At 36.3% G+C, this 20,269-nt stretch overlaps 2 protein-coding genes across 2 annotated transcripts; both read right to left on the reverse strand.

Moving 5' to 3' along the window:
• Positions 1-1,120: 1,120 nt before the first annotated feature.
• Positions 1,121-3,898, reverse strand: LOC133726317 (uncharacterized). Its single transcript, XM_062153844.1, has 6 exons — positions 3,416-3,898; positions 2,758-2,907; positions 2,413-2,671; positions 2,118-2,336; positions 1,871-2,013; positions 1,121-1,598 (listed from the first exon to the last, which is right to left on the reverse strand). The coding sequence occupies exons 1-6, from the start codon at positions 3,704-3,706 to the stop codon at positions 1,299-1,301; spliced, it is 1,362 nt and encodes a 453-aa protein (XP_062009828.1). The 5' UTR covers positions 3,707-3,898; the 3' UTR covers positions 1,121-1,298.
• Positions 3,899-4,139: 241 nt separating this feature from the next.
• LOC133726318 (uncharacterized) lies at positions 4,140-6,299 on the reverse strand. The gene is made up of 2 exons (XM_062153845.1): positions 6,050-6,299; positions 4,140-5,501 (listed from the first exon to the last, which is right to left on the reverse strand). Exon 2 carries the CDS (start codon positions 5,364-5,366, stop codon positions 4,566-4,568), a length of 801 nt encoding a protein of 266 aa, XP_062009829.1. The 5' UTR covers positions 5,367-5,501; positions 6,050-6,299; the 3' UTR covers positions 4,140-4,565.
• Positions 6,300-20,269: the final 13,970 nt, after the last annotated feature.

Genomic DNA, 20,269 nt, shown 5'->3' on the forward strand with positions numbered 1-20,269 from the left:
TGCTTAGTGGTTCAAGTACATGATCTCTCACAAACTTGGAGGAAGGCCATGTGAGTTTTTCCAACGTGACACTTTGTTTCCTTTTGGGGGGGGAGTAAAAGTCATGCCCTTTAATCATTCAGCAAAGCATGGAGGACGAAAAAACCAAAGGTGGTTGGCTCAATTTATGAAGGCATGCACCAAAGCTTTGCAAAAGTTGTGGCCAATGTTGCAAAGATATAGCTTAAAGAAGTAAAAGGTCCCCTAGGATTCTCACTAGCCTCTACACTTTTCGAAATTCAGATCTAGACAATGCAATTATCAAAGGAAAAGACCATTTTTTATTTATTTATTTATATCAAACTAATTTTGTGGTTAAAAATCTACTATAAACAACACATCAATCAACATTGTGTAGTGTTTTCCAGAAACTAAATATGCAGTCGGTATAGCAGAATTAGTTGGGGAGTTGACCTTCCAACGACTAAATCGACATTTTCATGTGTAGGTATATCAATGTCTAATCCCAATTTATGATTCTCTTTCAAACACATAAATTGGTCATTAGGTCATGCATTAGACAACCAAATTTCCAGTTTTTAGCTATCTGCTAGCTGATACCTGCTTTGATTCCTTTAGAGCTTTCACCAACCCGAGTTAAATCCCATGAATTGACAAAACAGCTTGGGCATCTATGGCTACCTAACTTTCAGCTATCTCTAATTAGTAGTGAATGAGGAAGGACACCTAATTAGGTTCTAGTTTCAGCATCATCTTGATGAATTCCAAAAATGCCAATTATTGCAGAGTAAATGAGGGACATGTCCTTGACAAGACTCTTTCATGAGGCAAGTTTGATCCCCTAATTTGATCACAACCTTTGCAAATGCATGCATTAACAAAGCTCACATCCAGTCCCAACAGAAATACTTGTACATTCTGATAAGCTCCTTTGAACTTTCACAAGTGATTGATGATCACAAACCTCCATAACCTCCAGTATTCAGTAGATAAAACTAACAAAATCTAGGACACCCAGCAACTACCTGTGTGCTTTGCCTAGTTTCTCCAACCACTAACTACCAAGACGACAAGGCTTACAGAGAAGAAATTCATTTCCAAGCAAAACACAATAGAATGGTATGGTCTATATCAACTACAATTTTTATTATTATCATGCATATTCTACTATAGTACATTTTCTGGATGTTAAATTGCAAAATCATGGTGAGTCGGAACAATTTTACCTTTGTTGGACAAAACCCTTGTACTTTACACGAGTATGTAATTCAACAGGTGAAATTCCTATCCATTTTGTGTCATCTTTTCCGACCTGAGACGGTCTTTTTCACAGCTCCTACTGAGACCAAAAACTGATCAAGAGAAGATAAAGTCTTCATGTCATCGGGAGGGAAGTAACTAGCCGCCTTTCCCATTAGGGATGTGAAAAGAAGAGAGAGTGAAGGCCAAGTCACATAACGTTCATCCAAAAGATCATCCAGAAAGGCAAATGCAGCTAGGAAGTCAGACCTGCTTGCATTAACTGGTGCGGCAAAATGAGCAGGGATTATTCTCCTGAACCTCCAGTCCCGTGAAATTCTATCGATCCAATCCCTGACCTGAATAGTTAAGATGAAAAATTATTATATTTTGATACACAAATAGTCGCAAACTCGCAATCCTAAAATTTCATTTCAATTGCTGTAGCTTTTTGTGAGCACATGCAACATATCAATCCAAGAAGCATCATCGGCCTATGAGATAGTTTTAGTTAGGCATGCCATTTTTGGTTCTTTTACTAATTAACTCATATACCAAAAGGCAACTCCAACTGAATACAAAAGATGTACAAGGTCAGCAAAGAAATTTGCATCTGAAATGGTTAAACTACCTTTTCTGGAACTTTGCTGAAGACAAGAGTCTTCACAATGGGTGAAACAATCAGCTTTTGTGACATCTGTGCAAAGCTAGCCTTAGGTTCCAACAGGTTTGATGGACCGAGAAACAAAATTTGCAGAACCATTCTTTCCCATCCTACACAGAGAATTAATTTTATTCAGTACACTTTCACAAAGCATGCATGACCACTTCACTAAAGAACAGAATGTTTTTATTCAAATGTAAGATAAAGATTCAACCTTTTTGACGGTTCATCTTGTTGTCTATTACTGGTTCTTCAGATACTTTTTTTCCTTTACTTAAAAGTTTCACTGCCAAACCATTTTTTGCAGATGCCAGCAATGATTCTTTGCTAATACAATCAGGTGGCTGTCTTGGCACAAAAATTACAGCATCTGTTACCAGTAGAGTTCTCGAAGGTTTATGATAGAAAGCTACCTCCACATAGGGTCCAATACCTGAAAGTTTACCAGCAAATGAGTTTGTACTTCATAAAACTGAAGTCTCAGATATTACTTTTGCACATCATATTACCAACTTCTGGAGAACTTAGAACTTTCTGCTCAATCTCATTAGCCCATGGGGTGGACAAATCTTCATCTCGTAAGGTTTTAGCACGAAAGATCCCAAAAAACTCCAGTGGCAGATTCAAAGGCCAACTCCACTGCCTTGGTGCCACCCATACCTGAGCTCGAGGGAACTCTCTAGAAAATGGACCAACAAATATTTTGTGCTCATAAGCAAATGTAGGCAGCACTATGTATTCTACAGGTGCCCCTAACTCTTTCAGAAGCTGGAAAGAGACATGAACACTCGTAAGAAAAGCATAACTGGTTATCAATAAAGTTATGATTGCTAGAATGGTAACCGAAATCTAACCTGAATGCACTCCTTGGTTGGAGCAATGGGTGCATGGACCCATAATCCTCCAGATTTAAGTTTCACTACTGTCATTCTAATGTTTGTTGACACACTGCTGAAGCCTAATGCTTGCTCTTGCTCAAATAACCATATGGAGCCTTTCACGGCCTAAAACCGATGACCAAATGAGAGAGAGAGTCAGTGTGCTACCAAATGAGTAAGTTGGTAGCTGCAGTGATTTGCTATTCAGAATTTCAGATTACACTATCTGCACATAACTTGTTTAAGAAATGAGTCATAAAAAAGAATATCTGCACCCATTTTTTCGATAACCTTCAGAATCTCATTCTGCTTTAGCAGAGTAACCTAAACACAGTTAAACTAAAGTTGTAGCACTTGCAGAAATGTGCACATCAAGTACCAGTCTACAAGATTTACTCAAGTAATTAACTTTCCAAGTGTCTCACTTTAATGATCACAATCTGATCAACTGTGTTATAAACACTGCTTCTACTAAGTAAGTAGCAAGCAAGACATGAAATTGAAAACATGGGAAATATAAAGAAAGAAGCTTGTCATGCCACAAATCACAGTTACCAAAATGTTAAGCATTCCTAACTGAAACAAATACAGATGTGTTCAATTTTTTAAATGAAAAAGCATAGAAGAAGCTGACCTCAGTCCTGGTAGTGCTCCTATTGAGAAAAGGGCCCAGAGGAAAAGGAAAACCAGTGAAGTTTATGTAAAACCGGTCTCCTCCTGACCTAGTGCTACTGATTCTTTCTGTGGTGGTCGGTTTTGCTGAAGCAATCACAAACTTGGTGGCATCTTTGTTCTTGTTTCTGGGTTTAAATTGCAAACAAAGACCCTTTAAGGAACCACCAAGAAAGCTAGAACTGGGTTCTCTGTGAGAGATTGGGTTCTGCCAAATGGTGGATTTTGGTGAAGAAACAGTCATGGCTGCCATTGCTTCTGGAAACTTTGTCAGTATTTTGCCATAAACGAACTAAACCCATTCAGAGTGGAGTGGTGGTGCACAACTCAAAAGTCATGGGTTGCAATTCCAGGCTAAGCTTTTGACACGTGGAGGATCTAGTATGACATTGATTTTCTGAAATTTAAGATTTATTGTGGATGGTGGGAAACAATAGTAGGCGAAGGCCGAGAAGCTTTTGAACCATTTTTCCCTTGCCAGGTGAAAAGAAATTATGTCGAGGGTTTATAAAGAAAAGGGAGGCTCCTCAGATAACTGGGGAATAACCTACATCAGTTTCATCCATTGCATTCCTCTGATAGAACTTGGATTACATTACTCCGATCACACGTAAACAAAATTGGGGCTCTGGTACCTCAAGATTCAAGTGTTTACCAACAAATTACAAGTTTTGAACCAAGGCATGGAGAGACAAACAAGCACAATTAGTATTAATATAACATGTCCAACCATAATATTTTCCTTCAAAACGCAGTACCAGCACTAAAGCCAGGTTGAACTGCATAGAACTATAAATTATATTTAATTGATACAAAGTCTCCATACACACAAGAACCTTGTAAGGACTGATTACCTATTTGACTGTAATCTACCAAGAGCATTGAACATCCATGAAGCTGACTATCTGTTGGCAGATGATGGTACTGCATCTACATCTTGAACAAAACTGGAGAAGCTGAAATGATTCCAACAAGATAAGAGCAGCGGTAACTGAGCATCTTGGAAACTGGTGAGTCGTCGAATTGCATAGTAAACACACGGATAAGAGGCACCTTCATGTAGAAGCAAACTTGTATTCATGGTGCTTAAAAAACAAGAAGCCAATAACAGCTCAGGTGATGATTTCTCTCACAAGCCAATCCAAACTAGGATATGCGAAGTACAAGATAAGAAACGATGGGAGAGCAAACAGCACCGTGATAAGTATGTACAAGGCCAATATGGCTGCACTGGCAGGTATTGCATATAAGATGATCAGAAGAAATATGACAACCAGAGGGAACTTTGCTGTCAAATGAACGAAGAAAAACAGTGACTTCCGAAGGGAAGAATGCAATCGCTCCATGCTAAGGTAATTATTGATGACGCCATGATTATGATTTGTCCCTGGTGGCTCGGGATGGCGAATATATTGTCCCCTCCTATGGTTCAGTTGACTTCCTGCTGATACATTTCCGTTTACCGGCCAGGCTGGTTGATTATCACCAGAGCCGGTAGAATGAGACTTCACTCTATCACCATTCATGCTTTCAACCATCCACAAAAGAAAGTAGTTCTTGCGAGGAAATTTGAGATTTCCCCTGTAAACCAGCCGGAAGGATAACAGATTGCACCATGGGCAGGAGATAAATAGCGGAAGCTGAATTGGTAGGGTGGGGAACTTGACAACAGCCCATTGCAGACCTAGAATGCAATTTTTACAGAGGGTATGACCACACCATAAAACATAGGGCACATTTTCAACAATATTGAAAGATTCCCAGCATATGGGGCACTCTAGTCCTTCCTCTCTGCCGACACCAGAAGAACCCTCATCATCGGAGCAGCATTCAGAAGTAGCTTGTGTTGGCCTTAGAAAGTCATTTTTCAATTCAACATTTCCAGCTATGCAACTGGATGCAAAATTCCACATTTTGACCACAACAGGTGTGTTCACTAACACATTATCACTAGCTTACAATTGTGCACTATGATGATTGACCGAGGTACTGGAGGTATCCTATCGCCAATAATGACAGCCAAGAACATGCATTTCTAAAATGCAAACCTGAAGAAGAATACACATGGTAGTAAGTTTAACACGCAAACAAACTAATCACGTTATCATCTATTCCAAGTTCATTTTCGCATATATAGTTACATCTATGACTTCAAATAACAAACCACACATACAAATGCCAAAATGGACCAAAAATTAGCAACGTCACTGCACCTCCTCAGCAATTACATGACTAGACTATGCATGTAAATGAATAAAAACACACATTCAAATAGAAAATTACAGCATTAATAAATTTCCAATATGCGAAACCTATGTATACACCAAAATGCACAAAAGTCTAGCTTGCAGGTTCATACAGAGCATTACCCAATTCATCATGTGACCTAAACTCAACACTGATTGAAACCCAATAACCAATTAACCAAGCAAACAATCAATATCCCATAATCTCATATGCCACATAGTAAAAGAAACCTAATTTACATAAACATGAAGAAAGATCAAAACTTTAGCGCACAAAAGCAACCCCAATTCGATATTTGGGGCAAAAGTCTGTAAATGAAGGCGAAACAATGAAGGAGAGGCGATCTTACTCATTGCTGGGAGCCATTTCGCGGCAAAATTCACATGGGAGAGAGATAGGGAGAGAGTTCACAAAACCCTCAATCTCTCTCTCTCAATCTCAATCTCAATCTCAATCTCAATCCCAATCTCAGTTTCGCTGTGAACAGAAATTGAAGTTGAAATTGAAAATGAAGGGGCTTCTCTATTTGATTTGGGGGAATTGAAATGAGTAACCGAAAGATGGAGCGGCGTGGGTCACCACTCCGAGCCCCGTATGTGATCCAAGTGGCTCTGCTTAAAGTGGAGGATTGCGACGTCAAAGCTAACGTCGGCAATTAGACCAATTCTATTTAGTATTTACTATTTACTATTTGAGTTTGGGCTTTTTATGTTGGGCTCAAGATGGCAGTAGCCCGTCCATTGAGGCCCATTTACTGGTTTTGCCCAAATGTCCAAAGTTTCAAGGGCTTCGATTGAGTTTGCTTGTACTACAATTCATCGATTGCGATTGTTCACCTTAAAGAGTGTGGATGAAACTTCCTCATATTTACTAGGATCAAAGCAAACTTGTCCTCTTAGTAAAGAAAGTTAATGCAAAGGGAGATTTTTCTTTTCTCTCTCGCGAAAGTTAATTCAAACTATCTCATAGTGTCCAGGAGTTGTCAATATATTTGCTTCCAATGGCTGAGCTATCGTCTAATATTCTCAAACTTCAAAAACTTCATCGAAAATCTATATTTTTCTGGAACCATTATATTGGGAACTCATGCCAGTACTTATGCTAAAACCTACCGACACTTATTGCTGTATCATTTAGCAGTCTGTTGGGGGACATGGGTCCATATGTTTGATCTTAATTATTGAATGTTTAGGAAGATCGTCGACATATTACTTGATTGCTGTTGCTGCAACTTTTCAGTTAAAGGCCAACATAACACATATATGATTTTCGACCAGTAAAAGATCGACTATAGGCCCTTGATAACTTTCCCTTAATAGAAATCGATTGTGCCCTTTGCCTAGGTCTAACTAGGTAGGTCTAATTTGGTATATAAATACAAGACGTACCAGACATCCAGACCACATTAGATATATTTCTTTACAAGTTAATCAAGTCAGCAGTTCGTATTATATGGGATGTGAGCTGAACGCTAGCTCTGGCTGAGAATATGATTTCTAATAACCGGGGAAATTAGAAGTTAGGTACTTGGCCATTCCATATCTGATACAAATATCTTTCTTTTTTAACTTTTTGTGATCAAAGTTATTGGTTTATTTCTTCATTGATCATGCGCATCGATCAGCATGGATTATATGTGTAGCTAACCGGAATATTGATCTTTTTCAACCTCCCAATAAAATTCCAAAAATGAAAGGGACCCAGATGTGAGATTGTGTTGTCAAGCACATGATCGATGTATAGGCTCACCTCTCTGTATGTGAATGATTGAATCGTTAACGATAAGACGCATCCTTGTTTGTCACTTAAATTTCTGTTCTAGGGTACGTTAACTTCTAGGTGAAACGCATAACCATGTACTATATTTCACCTTTACACTTTTCCGAAGAAAAAAGACATAGATAAAAAGGAAAGAGCAGCTATAAGGTTTATGATTAACACCTTTATAGCTAATTTTTGCTTTTTATCACCTAACACCTTCCGTTTAGTTCCTGTTCTGGGGTTAATAGCACAAGCATGTAAAATATCTTACCTTTATTTTTTTCTGAAAAAAAAAATAACAGAGAAAAAGCCCCTGGTTGTTGCTTGTTTATCAAAGCATGCACTGCTTTATTTTATCTATTTCCCTTCTGGAAAGAAAAAAGAAACCCTATTTTGATGGCCCCCGTCCGGCCAGTTTGATCCACAACTTGCGTTTATGTGTGGACGTCCGATCGATTTGCAGAAGACAATATATGTGGTCCTCAATTAAGGTCTATCCACCTATATATACAGTTACGTCATTTCTCTATATATGCGTGTGGCAGATATTCAAAACCGAAAAACAATAATGCATCAATCTTAGTTTATGTGTTTCCCCACTAATTAGTTTTGGAAGGTTATTCATAATTTCGCGTCTAGAAGATGTTTGACGACGAACAGTTAGTTTCTCTGTTTCTGCGCACTCATTAGTTTTGGAAGATTATTCATAATTTCACGTCTAGAAGATGTTTAAGGGCGAACAGTTAGTTTATGCATGTGTTTCTGCACTCATTAGTTTTGGAAGCTTATTCATAATTTCGAGTCTAGAAGATGTTTAAGGACGAACAGTGTTGATGGAACTAAGGAAGTTTCAAGTACAGGAAGACCCGACTTCTTCTTTCTGAGAATTTGAGATCTTCTTTCTGAGAATTTGAGATCGAAGCATCACGTGAAGAACATGATCAATCATTGGGCGGAACTGTGTTCGGGTCCGACGGGTCCGGCCCCCCTCCCCCAAAGTTTTTGACAGATCGCTCAACACGGTGTTGCCCCCAGTGATAAGAGTTTTAAAAAATCATTTTATTCCCAATATATGGATCCCCCGCCAATCCGCCATCTCTTCTCCCTTCCCCCACCCAATTCCACACTACCACGTGCCACTTGATAGGTAAGAGAAAGAAAAAGGTAAACTTCCGTTTTGATGTTACGTGACTACTATTTTATATAATATTTTATTGAATTAAATTGGTTAACTAAAAATAATTAACAATTCGTTAGAGTAATAAAATAACATATTTATATGCTAGGGTAGTAGGGTTTGTAGTGGTTTTGAATGAGAAATTTTCTCATTCACTACTGCGAGTCTGCGACTATAGTGGCATGGAACTAAATTTTTATTCGCAAACTTCTTTCATTCTCGATTAAAAAAGGTATGGTTTTATAAGATTTTGTAGACTTAGTCTCTAAAGTATTACTATCATCACTTTTTTACTCAATTATTTTTTCATATGAGTATCGTTTCACTGTTTTCATGCTATTGAATAAAATTTTAATAAACTCATCAATGAAAAATGATATACAAAAATAACCACGTGCTGTGGTGTGTTGGTCGAACGGCCTAGTCTGGAACCCCCAGGTCTAGCGTTCGAATCCCAGCTCCATCCCGTGGCCAGTAGATTTGAGGGACCCTTTGGGTTCGTGCGTCTGCGGTGCAGTGGATTAGTCTGGCTTTCGCCGCAATGTCGGTGCAGGTGTCCTGGCGCTGAGATACCACTGCATGGGTGTGTGAGTTACTAACAGCTAACTACCTGATCAAAAAAAAAAATGATATACAAAAATGGCTATATTTAACATATAGTTAACTAAAACAAATAATTAAAATTTTAAATATAGTTCCGCCACTGATCATCAATATGATCGATCTCATGCCACTGCAATATTTTCCTTGGTCCGGAGGAGCACTACGCCGAGCTCAAGTCACCAGTTATCTGTGTTGTAGCTTATCAGTCCTCTGAAGCTCTTATTTAAGGAAACTTCCACATCATAGCAAATTAGAGAAAGAACTTTTACGGATGGGAATGAATCAATGGAAAATGCTTTCAAATAACAAACCCGCCATAGCAAATATTACACCTAGGTGGAGAAACCGGAGATTAAGCTATCTTCCGATTCTTCCCAACGTAGGTACCCTAGTTTTTTTACAATTATGGTAGTAGATCACCCTATTTTCTTGGTCAATTTGATGGGATAATGTAATCTCATTAGTAACGGATGGGAGGATTATACATCCAAGTAGCTTTTTGAAGTGGTCTTGATAAAAGTTTTATCATGATGTTTAACTCCTAATCTGAGAAGTATAATATTATGCTTATAGTACGTGCGGGTGTATGTATCTTATTATATATTTGATTTTTAACCTAACCCATATATGAGAATCAAAAACCACCCTGGTTTGTAAGTATAAAAGAAAGAGAACTTAGGGTGATCGAGAGATGATTAATAGATAAATAAATCGGTCAACTCCTTATTGCCAGCTAGGTTATTGTTTTAAGCCATCGTAGGAATGGACTTGGATTAATAAATTAAGGATCAAGCATATTGATATTTTGATATGGAAAAGGCACAGTATGAAATGGAAAAACAAAATACCTAGCTTCTTTATTTAAAAAACAACAAAGTAGCCTTTAAAAAAAAAAAAACAACAACGTAACCTTTAAAAAAAAAAACAACAAAGTAGTAGTCGATATTAATGCATAGAATGACAGCTCCTTCCAAGTTCCAACTACTAGGAAGATTCCATTTCTATCATTTTCCCACATCTCCAATTTGCCCAGTACTACCAGCATTCCCGGCCAACTAAACTACATGCAATACAAATTCCTTTTTTACCCAGATTTCTGGCTATTCTCTTTTCGAAAAGGAGAGCGCTTGTTCAGCTAATAAGTACGGAATCTAATGAGAGTACGGAAATAATTTGTATTTGACTACGGATATTGATGGAGTGCGATTGGATTAGAGAGGTGAGATCCAGTGCCACATGTATAAGTATATATATATGCTGTGTCAATTCAATTATTGAAGATAGATACAAGCAATAATAATTAAGAATAATAGTGTACGTTGATTAAGGCCTCTGGTCTCTACGGGTTCCTTTCCCCCTCAAAATCCAAACTCCGTAGGACCCGAGTGACTGTTTGATGTATATGTGATTTTGTCTTTTAATGTTCATGGGAAAGATCGTTTTGGATTTCGATAGATAAGTATAACAAGCAATTACTAGAAAAAGAGAAAGGTGAGGGATTTCCTCACCTCTGCAACTCTGCAAGCAATTCAAGTTCAGATTACTAGAATCGGCATATATTTCAGTCTTATTCTACAAATAGAGTATCCGTCGGCAGATGTAAATAGATTAGGTAATTCTTTAAACAATGTTTAGAAATATATACGTCTCAATCGATCACTGAACTCAATTGTACCTTGAACAGAGTAAAACAACCTTCACTGTTGTCCTCGATCGCTCTTAAAACTGTATATATGTAGTGTGTGCATGCATCTAGACTTGAATCGTAGATGCATTTGTTGTGTGAGAAGATCTTGGTTAAAAGCGGCAATATACTTGTTGGGAAAATGTTTCTATCAAAGGCTCAAACCTAATTAAGGGATAGAATATTAGGTACTATTCGTTATGCATGTCTTAGTTCAATACTTCAATCATTTGCCAAGGCTAACGTGGTTTCAAAGGAGTTTAAAGACTTCGTGGCACCAATTATTGGTATACTTTTCTAGATATCTTATTTTACTAACTTCGAGTTCTTTACTCGGCCACACCACACGTCTGCATGCATCACGTTTTGCTTTTAATTTACAACATGACAAGAAATGCAACCTTTAATTTGTTTCAAAGATGCATGTGTATCAGGGATCTCTTTAACCTATTTTGCTAGTGGCATTCGCATTTTTCCTGCTTTTGTGTATTTCATTTCATTTCGGACCGAGTACTGTCCTAAGAGCATCTCAAGCCTCTATTTCATCAAAAGCTCGATCGATGTGATTGACTAGCTGGTACACATAAAGCAATACACGTAACAAGAGGTTGGAGCGTTTAATGATGGTGATGGTGATATCATTTATTCTAGAGTTATGAAAAGGTACAATGAATATGCAATACTCCACCCTATATATGGCCAACACCCCAACTCCGGCCAATTACCTTTACATTAATTGGTCGCTATGATGAATTTTAACAGTTATATCAATGCTTTACTCGTTGTCCAAATTTTTCAAGTTCAATAGATCAACGCGATTATACGACCCCGGACCCCCGGCTAGCCTGACAGTAGGTGGAAATGATGAAGAGCACGCATAGTGGAAATTCTTTTTGCCATATTGGAAATAGTACTTAAATTTGGATGACTCTTTACTGTCAGCATTTGCATGGATAGTAATATAAAGTTGATGGTTTGTCCAATACGTCAGGGTTTCACGTAGGAACCTTCCTGCATTCACAAAGCAAGTGAAAAAGAGAGTTCAGAAATCAACCCGGAGGAAAAACAAAGTTGGGTGAGACGCAGTTCTCTATCATAAGATTTGAGCTTAATGATCGATTACTTTCAAAGTTGTTAATGGGTCGTGTCATGTCGGGTTCGTATCGGGTCAAGGTATTTATCGTGTCATAGAAGACAAATCTAATTTATTTAATAATCGTGTCAAAAATTTAAATCCAAACTCAATTTATTAATTAAACGGGTCATCTATTTCAACCCGCTTAATCTATTTAAATTGAGTTTGGATTTAATTTTTCGACCAATGGTTAACAGATTGAGTTTGTTTTTGTTTACGGAAGTGATATGATTTGTCCAAACAAAAAATTTAAAGATTTTGTTTTTGTTTTGAATATACCCAAACATGTTACTTAAATGCTCCCGCTATATACCAATGGTGCCCTGTTTGAAAAAGTAAAGTTAACAGCCCATTTAAGTAACCTGTTTGGATACATTCAAAACAAAAACAAAATCTTGTAAGGTGAAGGTTAATCACTCCCGCTTTCAAAAAGTAAAGGTTAATCACTTGGCTTTAAGCCTCTAACAATGAAAGAGAATGAAATGTAAAGGTTAATCACTTGAGAATGAAATGAAATCAATAATTAGTAGCATTTGAAGTATAAAAGATACCCATTCACCATTTCTTATGGTTTTAATTAATCAAATCAATGTCATTTCTAACATTTTATTAATATATACACTACTCAAACTAATCATAAAAAATAAAAATAAAATAATTAAAAAAAAACTAAGGCGTGAAGAAACCTGCCACCCTCCAACAAAACCCTAGAACGGTTCTCAGGGGCGGAACTACCTTAATTATATCATGAAGGGGTCCGAAACCTCCCCCCCCCCCCCCCCCCCCCAAAAAAAAAAAAAAAAAACCAATGCCAGCAAGAAGTAACGAAAAAAATAAAGAAATAATTTAAAACTAACAATAGTTAATGTGTATTAATTACTCAATTTATAATAAGAAGTATAGAAATGTTGCTTTCCTTTGTAATAAATTATCATTGATGTCTAATTTGTTCAATTGTTTTATTATTATGAAATTTAATAATGTGCGTCGGATTTGCTAAAATTAATTAGATTAAAGTCCAAAAGCTTGACTCCATATTGATTGTAGTCCGCATCAATTTTTCTTGTTAATTGCGGTCCAGTGACTCAGCTGCCACCTCGGATTTATTTCTTTTTCCATCTTGTTGACTCAATCGTTATTAATTTTTCTTTTTTACATGACTAATATATCCTTATTGAATGTCTTTGCACATAAAAGGCAAAAATTAATAGGATTAAAATTAGCAATCTGATTAGTAATTTAATATCATATTTGATGCATATCTTTCTTAAATTATTCTTATTGATTTGGTACAAAATTATGGAATTGATATGAAATTGAATACCATATTTAATGTAAATCATTCCTAAAATTATTCTAATTTAAAATGTCTTTAAGTTAAGATGCTTTTCTTCAACAGCAAAGGTTCTATAGCTATGGCTCTTGTATGTAATGTCAAGTATTTTATGAACGTGGTTCTCCTTCTTTAACATTAAGCTTTCTATGGTCAAGGTATTTTCTTGTCGCCATAAACGATTGTGATCCTTTTGGTGTAAATCATTCCACCAATGGTAGCTATTCTTCTTCTTCTTCTTCTTCTTCTTCTTCTTCATTTTTTTTTTTTTTACATTTCCTTCTTAACTTACCTTTAACCTAGAAAGGAACGTGTGTGTGTGTGTGTGTGTTGTTGGTTGACAAACCACTATTGTAACCTCATTCTAAGGTAAACATTATGCAATTTTTGTGGTATGTTGAAATTTCAGCATTTCAGTATACCTCATATATAGGTAGTTTTTCTCATCATATGCATATCGATTATTTATACCTACAATAGAAGAAAACTCATCTGTAAATTTATATATCTTACTTAGGTACATATCTCAATTATAGTAATTGAAGAACATTAATCCGTAAACATATATCTCTTACTTAGGTATATATCTCTTATGGTATACCTACAATACAAGAAAGTTAATCCGTATATCTCTTACTTTGTATATATCTCGATTACTTGTACCTACAATAGAGGAAATTTAATCCATAAATTTATATCTCTTACTTAGGTACATATCTCGATTATAGTAATCAAAGAACATTAATCCGTAAATGTATATCTCTTACTTAGGTACGTATCTCTTACTTATGGTATACCTACAATAGAGGAAATCCTTAAATTTATATCTCTTACTTAGGTTATACGTATCTTTTAGCTAGAATGTTTTGATGAACTTTTTTTTTTTTGTCCTTTCAGTTAGGTTGATATCTCTATTTGCTAATTTTATAATACTCATTATATTTTGAATTATTGCAGGTTCATCATGTTTTCAAAATTTAAATTGAAAAAAATTAATAAATCAATGCATAAAAGCAATTATTTTGTTTCTATATTTAACTCAAGGGGCAAAATAGGTATGAAACTGTAATGATAATAGTCAATGGACCTAGATTGATAATAAAATTTCCTATGGACTGTATCCATTATGATGGAATGAAATTAGACTTATATTCAAAAACCTCATTTATTATTCTCTATACCTCATGTTTTATATCTGGACCCCCCGAGTTTCAAATCCTGGTTCTGCCCCTGCTAGAACGAAACCTGCTTTCTCTTTCTCTGCTTTCATCTCAATGTTGTTTATAGAGGATGTCACTGCTAGTTTTGTCGCGTCCCTCGCTCTCGCTGGCAACGACATGGTGGATTTTTCGTGCATGACCGGCGCCAAGTCAGACGAGGTTCGCAAGCATACTTGCTTGCGCGGCCTCTAACGATAAAACCCTTCAGTGTCGCTGATCTACAACATCATTTCAGACACATCTAGGTTCTGGATGGTGGATTCAGGGTTCAGGACAGAAACCAAAACAAATTTGTATTCTCCTTTCGTCTCAGAAAAGACAGAAACAAGGTACTCAAAGAGGACCCTGTTATTTTAGAAAAGCATCGGTAATTCTGTAGGAGTACAATGGCATGGTTACACCCCAATCAGTACAACTCGACTTCTTGTTCTTCAGGGTGAGAATTACCAATATAAACCGGCTTTGGAGGTTGCAGAAACGATCGCCAATGTAGCACCCATTGCTGGCAAATTCCTGGATTTGGACCAGAAGTTGTTCGACACAAAGGTCTGATCCGTTCATATGGCTCATGATATTTTGAAACCTTTATGTCTCAAGAAAACCTAAAACTTGCCTTGGGTGTTGTTGAAGAAATCTCTTTCTTCTTGAAGACATGATCATAAATTGTTGTTCCTGCAACCTCATTTTCCATGAAAATGGCGTCTGTCATGCTGCAACAGCTGCGCCTCGATCGAACCTAGAAGAATTGATCTCACAGCGGCTAGACCTGGTTAGTTCCTTCACGGGTCTCAAAGAGCCTTTGTTTACTAACGGTGCGTTTAGGTTTCAGGAATCCAAACACAGATGTTGCTGTCAGGAGCAAGGAATTTGTTTGGGATGAGTGAGACTCCAAAAAGCCGCAAACCGGTAGTCATTAAACATGCTGAAGATTTGCTTGTGGAGGAGGAGACCAGTAACCATGCTCTTGCCTTGGTGCTGGCAAAAGCCGTGCAACAATCTATGAAACGGGGCAGACATGCATCCCTGAAGAAGTTGAAGGTGCTTTTTGAAGAACTACAAGGGAATAGAAGCATGGATTCAACAACAAAGAAAATCAAGGTACCGGAATTCCATTCTAAATTCACAGCTAAATCAATAGGCCTAATGGAAACTCCTAGTGGCATGTTGGTGCCAAAAGAAGTGATGATGCCTTTGGCTTCTATGCCCACGGAAGGAATGAAAGTGGAGACAACTACGGCAAAGAAGAAGAGAGACAGACCATTGGGGTCAAAGAACAAAAACCCCTCCAAATCCAAAAAGATCCCTTCAAAAGATGTCTTGAGTGTCTTGTACTCAGAAAAGCCTCATAGCCCTAACTTGAAGGGCAAGAAAAAAAAATGTAGTTTTCTTTTGAATTATGCCTATAACCATGTCCTAGTTTATCGTAGTTAATAGGCTTGCTGAATAAGTGAGCACTGGTTGTTTAATGAATGGTCTAGTCCTATGTACCATCATGGTATCCCCACAACCTCTTGCCTATCTTTAAATGGTAGTGGATGGGTATGTAATGACATTTCTTGCTTGAGCAATGACAATTATTTATGGATTGATTGAAAAAAAAAAAAATCAATGTCATTTCTTAGTAAGTGGGTTAATATTTTTAAAATAAAAATTTATTTAGTGTATCTAATTCATCGTTTTATTTTACTCAAATGTGTCTTAGACTCTAAAATGCTAATTCCAACACTAAACTTTTATCGGTTGACTTGATAAATACAACATAAATAATAATGATATGGACCCAAGTAAAGTGATGGTCGATTTTAGAAGGAATTTGTGAAGTATGACACTCAATAATTTTTTCTTTAGAAGAAAATTTTCTCAACGGTACCCCTATATGTTATTCGTTTATGGATAATTTACTTTCATAATCGTACAAATTATATTTGAGACATCAAAGCACGAAACCTTTTAAAGACTCGTGTAGCCGGGAAATAAGGAAGAAATTTGGAGCAGTGAAAACTGATTGTAAAGTTTTTGGCAACCAAATTATATTAATGTACGTGATGCAGCTATATCTACATATTTGATTGTACAATGAGTATGTCTATTTTCTATGTACCACTATTATCTTGTCTGTCTATAGATGGCAGCGGAAGGGTATGTAACGGCCTATTCTGGCTTTTGATGAATATAATTATTGCCCCATGGAGTCGATTCAGAAAAAAAAAAAAAAAAAATCTACGTGATGCAGCAGTACGTACTTAGCTTGTTTACGTTTAAAAGGCCGAAAATTCTTCCATGCTCCGAGCTTGCCATGCTTGGGCACGTCAGCTTATTTTGGAACGTTGGATATCAAGTCTAAAATCTAACGGCTTAAATTGTTAACCGGGTGACCTGCTCTCCTATTCGATTTCTGACATTCACACCAGACGACAAAGTTTATCTTCGAGAATCCCAGATCTGTAATCTGTTCGATGGATAGCAGAGATAGATGATTTTGTCCAGTCCAAGATGATCAGTTTCGGAAAGGAGGGGGAGAGAGGGTTTGATGTAGTCAAAATGATCACATTCTGAAGGCATGGCATTCCTCTTGCGTGAGTTTCTTTTCTCTTACTGAATTGGGTGCATTTGAATCTGCACGTATGGTGAATCGGTTGAATTCGGGTCATGGGATTTAAACCCCGCTGCAAGTTGCCTTGGTCTTTCTGTATGGGACAAGAAAATGTAATTTGATTGTGAATTCAGAGATTTCAACTAAGCCAAGCCATGGGTATGCATACAATAATTGAACTACCAGCATGAGTCCTCCTTTTTTAACTAGCTGCATAGTTTCGAATAAGTAAACCACAATGAGAGGAACTCTAGAACTCACCAAGTTGTTGGTTGTGAATTTTGATTGAATCCAGAACGGTGTAAACTTCGAGGCCTCCGCCAGAGTCAGAATTGCTTGGGGTTATCTCCATTTCTCTTTATCGATGAATAAGGGAGTCCGACAGGAGGAACCGTTTATTTGATTTTTACTACTGCGTTTTGCCTCACTTTTCAATCATGGCCAGACGAGGCCAGCCGCATCTACAAGTTACAGAGATTTGATTTGAAGATGTGAAGAACCCGGAAAAGGAAGGTGGAAGAAGAATCTGATTAGTTATATTTCAATTGAAGAGAAGCATTGATGTAAGATTGGTTGGCATAGTGGTGAAGCAATGTAGCTGTTGTGTTGGCTGCGAAGGTTCGAATCACGTGGACTGCACTTACTTGGTTTTTTTTTTTTTTTTTTTTTATAACGGTGTAAAAAATTATAATAAACAGATTAATTAAATTATACTAAAAGTTTTACTTTTTATAATAAGAAAAAATAAATACTCATTTTAATTTTAATGGTGGAGATATATTTTGATTAAAATAAGTAAGTATTTTAATTTTAATAAGTAATCGATAGATTTGACACTATCCATGTATTTACTAATGTCATATCAATTTTCAATAATTTTTTGATCACACAAAATTTTTATATGAGCATATTAGTTTTAAGCCGCTTTTAGGAATTAGAGTTAACCTAGTAGATTGAGACCCAAACGACAACTAAAATAGCTAAAATTTTGACCACGACTATTTATTATTATCATGATAACATCCAACGGTCGATTTTGATAAAGTCTATTTCCTCTACATTGTTGCTTATAGAAGGTATACTTTTCGATACAACTAATAAATTAGTTAGATTACATTAGTAGACATATAAGGATTTTGTGCAGTCCAAATAATCAAAATTGGAAATCAATAAATTTGACATTACTCATCTATTTATAGCATATTAATAGGTATTGTGTAAAAAAAATTAACCAAATCCGCCGTCATGTCGATATCAAATAAAGCGGTCAACCTTATATACACCTATACTTCCCTAAGAGGAGCTAACCCGCAAGGATATAAACTTTTCAAAATTTTTACATTATTTGATATACCTCATACCCATGAGAGTATAAGAGCTGACATATAGAAAAAATAAGTTGCGAATGAGCGGTTATGAGCATATTAGTTTTATGTGGCTTTTAGGATTTAGAGTTGACCTAGTAGATCGAGATCTAAATGACGACGAAAATAGCTGAAATTTTGACCACAACCATTTATTATTATCGTGATAACATCCAACGGTCAATTTTGATAAAGTCTATTTCCTCTGTGTTGTTGCACATAAAATGTATACATTTTGACACTAACTAATAAGACTACATTAGTAGACATATGTGGATTTTGTGCAGTCCAAATAATCGAAATTGAAAATCGATAAATTTGACATTACCCATCTATTTATAGCGTATTAATAGGTATTGTGTAAAAAAATTAACTCGATCCGCCGTCATTTCCGTATCAAATAAATCGGTCAACCTTATATACACCTATACTTCCCTAAGGGGAGCTAAACCGCAAGGAGATAAATTTTTCAAAATTTTTACATTATTTGATATACCTCATACCCATGAGAGTATGAGAGCTGACAGATCAAAAAAATAAGTTGCGAATGAACAGTTATGAGCAAATTAGTTTTATTTGGTATTTAGGGTTTAGGGTTGACCTACTAGATCGAGAGCTACACGACGACGAAAATAGCTGAAATTTTGACCACAACTGTTTATTATTATCATGATAACATCCAACGGTCGATTTTGATAAAGTCTATTTCATACACATTGTTGCTCATGAAAGTTATACTTCTCATTATAACTAATAAGCTAGTTGCACCACATTAGTAGACATATAAGAATTTTGTGTGATCCAAAAAATAAAAGTTGAAAATTGATAAATTTGACATTACTCATCTATTTATAGCATATTGATAGGTATTATATAAAAAAAATTAACCCGATCGGTCGTCATTTCAACATGAAATAAACCGGTCAACCCTTTAAAAGCTTCTAGTTCTCTAAGGGGAGCCAACCCTTGAAGAGATAAAATTCTCTAAATTTTTACATTAGTTGATACAACTCCTACCCACGAGAGCATGAGAGCTGACAGATCAAAAAAATAAGTTACGAGTGAGCGGTTATGAGCATATTAGTTTTATGTGGTATTTGAGGTTTAGTGTTGACCTACTAGATTGAGACCTAAACGATGACAAAAATAGCTGAAATTTTGAACATCACCATTTCTACTTTTCATGATAACATCCAACGGTCGATTTTGATAAAGTCTATTTCATACACATTGTTGCTCATGGAAGGTATACTTTTCATTACAACTAATAAACTAGTTGTACCACATTAGTAGACATAAGAATTTTGTGTGATCCAAAAAATAAAAATTGATAAATTTGACATTACTCATCTATTTATAGCATATTGATAGGTATTGTGTAAAAACATTGACCCGATCGGTCGTCATTTCAGCATGAAATAAATCGGTCAACCCTTTAAAAGCTTCTATTTCCCTAAGGGGAGCCGACACTTGAAGAGATAAAATTCTCTAAATTTTTGCATTAGTTGATACAACTCCTACCCACGAGAGCGTGAGAGTTGACAAATCAAAAAAATAAGTTACGAGTGAGCGGTTATGAGCATATTAGTTTTATGTTGTATTTAAGGTTTAGTGTTGACCTACTAGATCAAGACCCAAACAACGACAAAAATAGCTGAAATTTTGACTATAATCATTTATTCTTATCATGATAACATCC

This window comes from Rosa rugosa, chromosome 1 (assembly GCF_958449725.1).
Source record: "Rosa rugosa chromosome 1, drRosRugo1.1, whole genome shotgun sequence".
Lineage (NCBI taxonomy): Eukaryota > Viridiplantae > Streptophyta > Magnoliopsida > Rosales > Rosaceae > Rosa > Rosa rugosa.

Coding starts and splice junctions, on each gene's coding strand:
- LOC133726317 (XM_062153844.1), bottom strand. CDS start 3,706: ATGGCAGCCATGACTGTTTCTTCACCAAAATCCACCATTTGGCAGAAC. Junction 2,908..3,415: donor GGAGCACTACCAGGACTGAG/GTCAGCTTCTTC, acceptor CATCGGTTTTAG/GCCGTGAAAGGCTCCATATG. Junction 2,014..2,117: donor CAAGATGAACCGTCAAAAAG/GTTGAATCTTTA, acceptor TTCTCTGTGTAG/GATGGGAAAGAATGGTTCTG.
- LOC133726318 (XM_062153845.1), bottom strand. CDS start 5,366: ATGTGGAATTTTGCATCCAGTTGCATAGCTGGAAATGTTGAATTGAAA.